The 11786-nt window shown below is 45.1% G+C and overlaps 1 protein-coding gene across 1 annotated transcript in view; it reads right to left on the reverse strand.

Moving 5' to 3' along the window:
• Positions 1-11786, reverse strand: part of Cntnap2 (contactin associated protein like 2) — a 1699165-nt gene that overhangs the window by 270759 nt on the left and 1416620 nt on the right. Inside the window, 1 exon segment of the mRNA XM_012514194.2 lies at positions 11367-11537. Coding sequence (XP_012369648.1) covers positions 11367-11537 — 171 coding nt within the window.

Below are 11786 nucleotides of genomic sequence, written 5' to 3' on the forward strand. Positions count from 1 at the left end.
TCACTTTCCTTCTTCAGCTAGGTTTGCTATGGCTTGCTACTTACTTGATTAATTACACAGATGTTTATTTGGGACCTACTATGGGCCAGCAGCACTGTGGCCCTGGGCACGGGATGTGAGTGGTGCATGATGGAGCCTCACCTTTCTGATGTGCCCCTGCCTGACATCTGCAGCACTCCACTGTTTTTCTTTGGCTCCTGAGCCTGACCGATTCCCCTCCCCCATTTGCTTTGAGACTCAGTTAAAGTGACATCATCCTGAGGAAACTTTTCTTATTCTCCAATCAGAAATCACTGTTACTTTGTCTGGGGGGAACCACAGCACACTTTGCTCGTACTTCTAATATTTACTTCAACCTATTCAAAATATGGCTTCATAATAATAGAGACTGTTGATCTGGGTCACGCGGCTGAGTGTGTCTCATTCTACCTGAATTCCCTTTTGGCACATAGATAGGAGATAATCAATAGCCACAGGTTGTGCATTAGATTTTCACATATTTAGAATCAGAGATGAGACCCACCTAAAAAAAATCTCCTGTGCTTGCTTGGTACTCTAACAATACCAGATGCTTACAGTCTTTTGAAACTTATCTTGCTCCATACTCTATGGTTTTGTTTGCACTGTCTTCTTCTCAGAGAGTTCTTCACTCTTCTAGCTAATTTCTTTCCCTGTTCTTTATGATTGAACTCAGGTGTCACCTTGCCTTTCCCTTCAACCTCAGGATGAGTTGTATACTTCTCTCCTGAGTGCTTACAATGCCTAATACTTTGTATTATAATTGAATTAATATATTTAATGGTGAAAAGCACTGAATCTCAGATCATCTGTGTCACCTGTGTGCCTCAGATGCTCACATCTGTAAGATGTAGACAAAACTTGTTATGAGATCTAAAACCTTTAATACTTTCAAAAGCTTAAAAAATGGAAGGATACCTCTTACTCATGGACAGAAAAAACCCATATAGTAAAAATGGCTATACCCCCAATATTATGGTACAGACTCAGTACAATCCCAATAAAATTCCACTAGCATAGCTCATAGATCTGGAGAAAACTTTCGCAAAATTTATCTGGAACCAGAAGAGACCTAGAATAGCAAAAGCTATCCTGGCCAACAAAGGATGTATCACAATCCCTCATTTGAAATTGTACTACATGGATAATGAGATAAAATAAGCATGATATTGTCAAACAAAACAAAATAAAAACAAAACAAAACAACAACAACAACAACAACAACAAACCAGAGCTGAGGATCAGTGGAACAGATTAGAAGATGCAGACACAATTACAAACACACTCAGCCACTTTATCTTTGACAAAGGGGTCAAACATGTTCACTGGAAGAAAGATAGACTCTTTAGTAAATGGTGCTGGAAGGCCAGTGAGATAGCTCAGTGGACTAAGTGTCCACTTAGGCACAAACAGGAACTGGGCTCGATCCCAGGCACCACAGGCTGCACTGGTCCCCCTGGGCCTGCTGAGCCGGCCACTGAGACTGAGCATGGGGGCACATGCCTGGAATGCCAGCACTGGGGAGGCTGAAAACAGGAGAATCACTAGGAGTCTGAGCTGTGTAGCGAGACTCTGTACCAAATACACAAATAAATAAAACAAATGGTGCTAGAAAAACTAGCCTTCCACATTCTGAAGCTTAAAATTAGATCCATCTCTATTATATACACTAAAATAAAGTCAAAATGGATAAAAGATCTACATACTAACACAGAAACACTAAATTTACTGGAGGAGAAAATAAGCAGAAATTTTGAAGACACAGGAATAGGCAGAGACTTTATGAATGAACAAAACCCAGATGACATGGAAAATTCTGCAAAGAATTCACAAATGGGATCTCACTTTATGAAAAGATTTTGCACATCAAAAGAAATCATCAAAGAGTGAAAAGACAACCCACAGAATGTAAACAATTATAGCCAGTTGTTCCTCAGACAAAGGACTTCTGTCTAGAACATAAAAAAGAATTGGAAAAAACAAAACTCTCAAATTCAAAGACCCAATCCAAAAAATAGCCATCTGAGATGAATACACACCTCTCAGATGAATAAATACAAATAACAAATAAATCTATGAAAAACTGCTTGACATCATTGGTCATTCAAGAAATGCAAATTAAAACAACACTGAGAGTCCATCTCACCCCAGAAAGAAGGGCTATCGACAAGAAGTCAACCAGTAACTAGTGCTGGAGGGGCTGTGGGGAAAATGAACCCTTCTCCACTGGTGGTGGGAGTGTACACTGGTACAACCGCTATGGGAAATCAGTGTGGAGATTCCTTAAAAAACTAGGATTAGAGGCCCTACTTGACCCAGCTGTTTCCCTTTGCAGGGAAGTAAGTCTCATACCACAGCAATATATATGTACTCATTAAAAAAAATGTATTTGGTACATGGTCTCACTGTACAGCTCCGACTCATAGTGACCCTCCTGTTTTCAGCCTCCCCAGTGCTGGGATTACAGGTGTGCGCCACCAAGCCTGGACTCAGTGGCCCACTTAGTGTGCCTAGAGGCAGGGATGGTGCTGCATGTGGTACCAGGGGCAGAACCCCGGTCCCTGCACTTGCCTAAGGAGGTGCTTAGTCTGCTGAGCTGTCTCACCAGCCCCATGCATCCATGTTTATAGCAGAGCAGTTTGTCATAGATAAATCTTGGAAACAACCAAAATGCCCATAAACTGAGGAATGGATAAAAAAGATCTGCTTTTTCTATATAATGGAATACTACTCAGCCATAAAGAATGATAAACTTGAGATTTTTATATGTAAACTGATGTGATTTAAGACTGTATTCATAACTGCACTAAGTCAGACCCACATGTCACAACATAAACATTATGTTGTCTCTCTAATTTGACAGACTGAATGAATAAATAAGATTAGAAAATGTACAATAGATATTGTGAATTTGGAAGAAACTGTTCAAAAGAAAAGAAAAGCTGTGTGTGGAGGGGGAACGGGGAAAGGAAGGAAGGGAAAAGGAGAAAATATATAATTGAGATAGTTAAACAGCTAGTTCCTATTAGTTCCTTGAAAAGAAAGTTTTGTGCTAATATTGTTTGGACACTAATTAATGCCCGTATTGTCTACTCTGAGTAACTACTATGAAGGTAACAATACACAATATATTAATTATCGTTACTCTCCCATTAGCCTATTTTGATACTGATTTATTACTATTTTTATTTTATTTTTTTTTAAATAAAAAACCCCACAAAATTTTAGCACTGTGCCTGTCCTTAGAGAACCCCGTCAAATGCTGTCCCCTTCCCACTGTGAATGTCCTTGTCCCCCTCTCAGGTGGGGCTGTTGGGCGTCTCCTCACCTTAGACTCCTGCATTTTCCCCAGCATGTGGTGTAGCAGGCGCTCAGCATGTGCCAGGCTGGGGTTGGGACTGTGGTTCTGGTCGCTGGCTCAGTCAGAGAGGGCTGTAGAGGAGTGGACTGTCCCTGTGGAGGTCTCACAGCCACCACTGTGAGGGCTGCAGACGGGCCAGAACCTGGCCTCTCTGATGTCTGCTCCAATGCACAGTTTTCTGGCAATATCCTTCGACCACCTCAGAAACACTAAGAAATAACAGTGCAGGAAGCAGCAGCAGCAACACGGGTTGTGACATGGAAGGGGACGGCATAGTTATGCAGCTGCCTGACCTGGCGTGGTGGCACATGCCTGTAATCCCAGCACTTGGGAGGCTGAGGCAGGCAGATCACCTCGAGTTTGAGGTTAGCCTGGGCTACATAGTGAGTTCAAAGTCAACTTGAGCTACATAGACAGATGCTGTCTCAAGAAAAGTAAACCAGGTGTGAGGGCACAGAGTTGTAATCTCTGCACCCAAAGAGCTGAGACAGGAGGTCCACCACGAGTTCAAGGGCAGACTGGGTTGCAGAGTGGCCCACACTCTCCTTCTACTCTGACCTGTTTTCCACAATCTTTCAGGGCTGAGACGCTGAGATGCAGGGTTGCGGGTGTGGCCTTCCTGCCTGGGGACCTCACTCCTTCAGCCTTCAGACCTCACTCCTTCTCTCCGGGTTCCTCATCTCTCCTTCTTTCTCAGACTTCTCACCGCACCTGCACACTTAAACCCTCACATTTCAGGCAGCAGGAACAATCAATAATACCACCTTCTCTAGAGCAACACATCTATATCTTCCTCCCTAATGATGTCCTTAACTTTTTGCTTATTTTTTAATTTTTATTTTAATACAGGGTCTCGCCATGCAGCTCAGTGTCATAGTGATCCTCGTGTCTCAGCCTCCCCAGGGCTGGGTTTATAGGCATGCACCACCACTCCCACCTTCGGTGGCTGGTATAGCACATCTGGGGTTCTGGGGCTGGCATGGCTTGTGGTGTGGCGTATGGTACTGGGGAACAAACCTGGAGCCTTGTACTTGCCAGGCAGGTGCTCAGACTGCTGAGCTACCTCCCCAGCCCCATTCTGCCACCTTCTTAATACAGCTCCCTTTGCTTCTTGTCCACTTCTTGAGCTGCATGGGGTTGTCCCCTGAGTCCCTGCGGGCCTGCTCTTTCAGGGGAATTCTGGTCCCCAGAACTGAATTCTCTGGAGACTGAGCTGTTGGGATGCTAGCTTTTCTCCGAGCTTTTCTCTGACTTCCTGTTGGGCTAGGAGATGACTTGCTCCTGTAATTCTGCACCACAGCCACTGCCATGCACCATAAGGTGGATCATGCATCCAAGACTGACCCTCACCAGAGCCTGAGTGAGTGACACCATGTAGATGACCAGCATCCCAGACCATGAGCTAAGTACATCCTTCAACATCAGCCTGTCCCAGCGTTCATTATAGGAACCAAAAATGGACTGTGCATCTGTCTTCCAATGGCTTTCTTTGTGAGTGCAAATCTGACCTCACTGTAACTTCCAAGCTCAAGTCCAGCCTACAGCTTCTCTAGGCAGAGGGCGGGGTCCCCGGCCTGGCCTGCTGTTCCCTGTCACGCTTCTGTTCTCCTCTGCACCCGGCTGTCCTGGGCCGGGGATTCTGCATTTGGTATTTTCATTCCTTTGGGGCTACCCTGGAATGTTCCTTTCCCCTTGATTCCTTGAGTCTTTCTTTGCCTTCCTGATTCCTACTCATCCATCATGATTTCAGGAAAGCTCTGTGTTCCCGGGGAAGTGCTCCTTGTCACCCCGTCAGGCTTTAGTGCCCCCCCTTGGCATGCTCAGCCCCTCTGTACCTCAAGGTTCTCAGCAGTGACTCTGGGGCACAGAGTAGTGGGGGTCAGACAGTCCCTCCTCATTTCCTAGCTGTGTCACCTGGCTGGGCCACTTATCCTCCCTGTGCCTCAGTTCCCTTGTGTAAATCAGGGATGAGAATGATGTTGCCCAAATCAGAGGGTCAGGGGCGAGAGCTCGGATTAAGGCCCGGCGCCCAGCAGTCCTAATGAAGCCCAGCTATATGATGGTTCTTATATCCGCTGACTCACCCCCTGCTCTCCAAAACCGACCTCTTTGAAGGAAATAGATCATTTTTGGTTTGGCCAAGTTCCCTCAGCACCTAGCACAGTACCTGGGGGAACCTAGCAAAGACTTTGTAAGCACTCACTGAAGGGACTATTAAACACTAATGGTAAATAAGAGAAATAGAAGAGCTAAATTTTAGCTTTAAGTCATGCTCACAAGATTGCCCTCATTTTGTTGTATGTATTTTCTATTTGCACGTACGCCGTCGATGGCATCTCATTAACTCATCTACACAGGCTCCCTGTTCCCTGAGTCGAGAATCTTCCACGTTTGACAGAAGGGCACAGCGTAACTAATTAACAGGGCTGCTCTTCTGGAGAGCAGCGGGAGGGTCTGCACCGTGCCCCAATCCCTTTGAGAGGCACGCAGAGAAACAAAATTTGAATTCCTATCAGAAAGAGATCAGAAAGCCTAACAAACTAAGGGAGAAAAAAAAAAAAGGCGGTTTCCAGAATTCTGACTGCAGAAATCGCCTTTCTGGAGGTCACAGCCACTGCGGGAGGCAGAGAAGTGGGGGGAACGCCGGGCACCAGGAGAAATTAATGCCGGGGGTCCCAGTAGGGCAGCGATGGGATGTCGGAGCGGAGCTGGGGTCAGCGTGGGACCAGCGGGCTTTACTCCGGACAGCAACTCTCTCTCCCCGTGTTCTCTGAGGAAGAAGTGGAAATCAAAGATTGTGGGGCTCCCTCCAAAGTAGGCCAGGGACGGCTCGGGAGACCCGGCTTTCATCACACCTCCGTCCCAGCGCTGCGACCCCGTTGGAGTGTCCATCCCGTGTGCTGCACGGGTTGCAGCAGCGCCGGGTCCCCTCACGCTCAGGGCTGAGGCTCGTGCCGAGGGCTGGAGCTCTGAAGTGCTCCTAAGCGTGCAATGTGCCAGCCCTGCGAGCCACCGCTGGGGTCATCTCACCCCTAAATCCTAATAGAGGAAAGAGTGTTGGTCTATTGTTTTCGTCCTCTCTCCCGCTTCTCCAAGAACCATTTCAAAAATATTCCTTAAGGCACCCCATGTCTGCTGGGCTTGTTTGTGACTTCCCATAATCCCAGCACCATGGAAGGCAGGAGGGTATCAAATGTAAGCCCAGCCTGGACAATTTAGCAAGTTAGTGAGATTCGTTCTAAAAATAAAAGAAAAAAACAAAGACAACCAAAAAAAACCCCTAATCAAAATAATAAGACAAAAACACTAAAAGAGAAAAAATGGCTGGAGATGTAGCTCAGGGCACAGGCTTGGGGTCAATCCCCAGTGCCCCCAAAACAAAACACAAAGATGTCCATTCCCTTTCTCTGGAGCTGTCTCGCTGTCATGTCTACTCTGATCTAAATTTTTGAAAAACAGCCTGTGTTATCTTCCTTCTCTCCTGTGGTTTTGGCCTTCAAAACTCATTTGAAATTGGCAAGGCTCTGGCATCCAACCCTGCTTGTCTCTGTGTTTATAAATACTCTTTGTCACTTAATCAGTTTGTGACTCAGCCACTGTGATGGGTTGATGTCTTTATGAAAATGAGCTTCTTTTTTACTTTCAAGAAGTTTCTCTCAGGCGCTGGTGATACAGCTCAGCGGCACAGTGCCCGCCTGGTAAGCTCAAGGTCCTGAGTTTGATTTCTGGCACAAGAAAGAAGTTTCTGGAATTCAGATACCTGTCTTCCCTCCTCTACAAGCAGGCCACTCTGACCCCAGTAGAGACGCCACATGGTGCTGGAGGTCTGCTATTGCTGTGTGGGGATCCTAAGGAGGTATAAAAGGGGTCTCTGGGGAAAGCCAGCCTCAGATTTGTGCTTTGAATGTCCCTAGATGACACACACACACAAAATAAGCTTTGTGACAAGAAAAAGCCTGGAATGACAGGCATTCTAAGCATGACCCTTCTATTACACATTGTTGTCTTCAGTGCAGTTGCTTGGTTCACAGGTATCAGCATATATGCCTGTCATTCTTGTCTTCTAAATATATACTTCTTGTTATGACATACCAATTATTACCATACTGTCTCACAAGTAAAAGTTATTTTTAATGGATAATAAATGAAAAAAAAGACATAAGAAAAAGAAAAAAATGTCATATTACTGTCCTGCTACAATGCTGTATATAGTTAGATTTCTAAATTTCTGTGTTAAAATATGTGTTTATTTCTATTAAAAATTTTTTCTTCATATTCTGTGAGGACTTAAAGTTCACATCAATATTTGATGGAAAATACCTGTTCCATGTTATATCTAAGATATTTGATATTTAGACAGATACGGTAAACTGAACTGCATATGTTGCAGGGTAATAATAAGCTTCTCTTCTGGAGGGTTAAAAACCTAAGTTTGCAGACCAAAATTGAAGTAAAGGAAGGGCTGCATGGTCAGCCAACATTTTGGCCCTAGCCTTTCAAGGTCAGTAAAGACTGAGGAGATAGAAGAATCTGTACTGTAACATCATGTAACTCAGTTGTGCCCTAAATTTTCTGATCAAGGAGATTATAGAGCCACAGAGGAATGTGATCGATGATGTATAGTGTGCCTGGGGAGAGTCACATGGAGAGAAAACATTCTCTCAGGATTTCACAGAGAGCAAATTGGTCAAGCAATGGCTATGACTCATCCACATGGCTGACACTAACAAAGGATCTACAAAGTGCAGTACAGGGTTACAGGATAAATCCTGAGGGGACTTGACTGACCTTATCAGATATAAAAGTTACATTTCTCGTTATATAGGTCTTTCTTTGTCTTGGTCTTAACCATCCAGCAGAAAAGTATAAAAATGAGGTATATAGAGTAAAGCCGTATTAATATACAGAGCTGTAAAAGGCTCTAGTCAACAACTTCTGCCAATAACCCACTATTATTGTGGACTGCTGGACTGTGTTGGATTGTTTTGCTGAATTCAAGCACCTATAGTATTTAGATGTCAATAGAATACTCATCTCTGATAGGACTGCACAAAAAAAGGGGATACAAAGGAAGGACCATTTTGTATTTGTATATACAGAATAGTTAGGATAGATATACAGCTACTTTTGTTTAATTCAATGAGAAGAAAGATTTGTAGTAATAGTGTTTAGACAGGATATCCTGTCTGCTTCTTGTACTATGGATAACCGCTAAGAAGATAACAGTGTACAATGTATTAATTATTGAAACTGTCCTATTAATCAGCTTTGAAACTGTAAAAAAAAGTTATTATGAATAGAAAAAAAAAGAAAGAAAAAGCCTGGAGAAATTCACCCTGGGATAGGATAGAAAAAAAAAAAGATAGCTAGAAAGGACACAAGGAACTCATAACTAACCATGGTATTTTGAAGAAGATTACAACTTCTAGGATCCCCAGCTGAAGTCATCCGAGGTGGCCCACAGTGGCATGCTGTTGGATAATTCAGGCTCCTTTCCTGTCACCACCATCACACCCCAAATTCTGCATAATGGCTGCAAATCTCTACATTGGCTTAAGGGAGGAAATGAAAGCAGGCGCCTGATCCGGAGATAAGGAACAGGTTGAGGGAGTTCGGAATTGTTCGTAGGAAAGTGAATGCAGCTGGAGCGAAGCAGATCAGACACACAGGCTTGAACGTCACGTGGGTTCTCTCACACAGGAAACCCAAATCAGAACTGAAGAGCAAACTGTATACTATAAGAGGCAGGAGGAGACAGGCCTTTCTTAAAGGGGAAAGAATCAAGAGGTGGAAGGATGGAGAGGAAAGAAAGGGATGCGAAAGGAATTTAGGGGAGTTGCGGATGCATGCTAGCTCCACACAGCATAAGCAGCGCACACCACACACGTGGTCTAATCAGAGTTTTAAAAATGGGCTCATATCTGTAAACCTTTGCCCGGGGTTTTCACCTCTTCAAGAGAAACATAAATTATTTCTCTTCCAGGAAACAATGTGCCTCCCTCTCGAGGGCTTGTGTTCTATTTGTTGCATGTGTGCTTTTGATTTCTGCTTAATAAATCCCTTACACTCCTTACTAGGCCTCAGAGAGGGTCACTCTGCACGGGAAGTTATTCTCCTGGGACGGCAGGCATTGGTTTGGGAACTTCCTCCAATTCTGTCCAGTGACAGCTCTGTCACAGAATTGCCACATTATGGAAAGACCCAGAAGCCATTGCAAACATCTCTCAACCCTTTTCTTAATCAGAAACACATGAACTTTGCTGTGAGGGCCAAGGAGAAGCACCTGTCCTGTCTGGAGTTGAGGTCTCCTCCCCTAAGGCTTGGCTTTCCAAAGTAGGAGACTAACAGTAAATAGGAGGACTCCAAGTAATTTTATAAAAACTTACAGAACTACTCAACTATGGAATCATCAATTTTGTTGTCTGGCCATGAGCTATCTCTAAAGGTGATCCAATGAATGGAAAAGTTTCTAGCTTTCTAGTTTGATTCAATTAATTTTAATGAAGTGAAAATTCCCTTTAAATAATTATAATCCACAGTTTAGTCAAGAGTTTTAATTAATTAATAATGTTAATTCTAGGGTGAGAATATTCTCAGTTTCCCTTTTGGTTAGATCTGGCTCAGATCAGACCTGTAATGAGCAACCTCAGGAAGGTAATTATTTTCAGGACCTTGTAGGAGCTGAACTAAATGCTTCGGTAGCCCCATTCTAGCCTCACAACAACCCACACATGTTAGCACCTCATTTTTACTGTACCAGAAATTGACATTCAAAGAAATGAAGCAATTCACCCCAACTTTGGGTGTGGACTTGAGAACGCTAACTGCAAATAGCTCCAAAGTCCTTGTCCTACTTCTTCATGGTCTATCATTAGTATGTGTGTGTGTGTGTGTGTGTGTGTGTGTGTGTGTGTGTGTGTGAGAGAGAGAGAGAGAGAGAGAGAGAGAGAGAGAGAGAGAGAGAGAGAGAGAGAGAGAGAGAGAGAGACAGAGAGAGAAAGACAGAGAGAGAGACAGAGAGAGAGACAGAGACAGAGACAGAGGAGGACACCCAGAGAAATGCAGTTGAATGTCATCAGCAAGATGTTTATCCTGGCTCTTCTTCTTTTGAATACCACACTGCATTATTCTAAGCACAAAAGCAGAAAAACCTCCCGTCAGATGGTATGAAGCACTGGACGTGGGATCAATCCTAGACCAGACCCAGGAGCATAGACACTCAGATAGAGAGGTCAGTGTAGGGAAGGCTGCTTCCCGACATGCCCAGCAGGAATCCACATTCTGAGGTGGGGGCCCAGGATGCAGGATTGTCTAAGCAGCCAGCAGAGCCCGCATTGGCAAGCACTCACTTCACTGGAAGCAGCGTGGACTGTAAATTCCTAGGGCTGGGCTGAGGCCCTACAGAGGACAGAGCCCGTGGGAAGGTGGAACGGCGGCGCGCTTGGAGCCCACGCTCTGGGGCCTCTTCGGGAAGACTGACTCTCAGCGTTTCAAATGCTAACTGCCCCTGGAGCTGCCGCCACCAGGTGGATGTGCGATTCAGTTTTCCGTCATGTTTCCTTCGTTTCCTGCCTGTCCTGGTTTTCCGATCACTTTGCACGCTTCTCTGTCTACGCCCGACCCTTCTCTTTGGAGAACAATCCCACCGGAGAAAACTTGGGTCCATCGTCCTCCGCTGCACCGGGGCAGTAAAAGCTCCCGGGATTGCTTGGCTGCACTGGGGCAGTAAAAGCTCCCGGGATTGCTTGGCTGCACTGGGGCAGTAAAAGCTCCCGGGATTGCTTGCATGGCATCTGCCTGGACCCGTGTCCTAGTCTTAGGGAACCTCCCAAGGACCAAGCCTGAGGCTGCGTCGTAGTCCTGCTCCTGGAGCAACAGGACCGTCACCCGGCACCACCACAGGGTGCCACAGCACCATCTCGGCCACGACCGGCCTGCACACGGGCACCAAGGGGCCGCCCGAGGTCGACAGAGAACCGATACTCACACTTCAGCTCCAGCTTGATGAAATCTGTATTTCCAAGATTTTCGAGAAACACTCCCCGGGGGATTAGGGTCTTGAAATAGAAAGAAATGTCCGCGCTGGTTTCCCCTTGGAAGGTGGAGAAGTGCAGGTAGGATGACGGGTTCGGGAAGGAGGCAGCGTTCCAGTAATTCCCTGCGGGGAGAAAAGAGAAGAACAGAACCCCATTAATTTACACCTCGATTGGGGTAACTATGTGAAAGATATCCATGCAGCGAGCTCAGGCACCCTGCTTTGACCATGGCCTTGTTCCCTGTCATTGTACTGCAAGGAGATTTGCGCTGAGTTCCCACAAATATGTTTTTGACCTTCTGAAAGTTACACAGATGTGTGTTTAAAATCAATGGAATACATTAATTGTATGTATGTGTATATATATATATA

This window comes from Octodon degus, unplaced genomic scaffold, assembly GCF_000260255.1.
Source record: "Octodon degus isolate 3935 unplaced genomic scaffold, OctDeg1.0 scaffold00027, whole genome shotgun sequence".
Classification (NCBI taxonomy): domain Eukaryota; kingdom Metazoa; phylum Chordata; class Mammalia; order Rodentia; family Octodontidae; genus Octodon; species Octodon degus.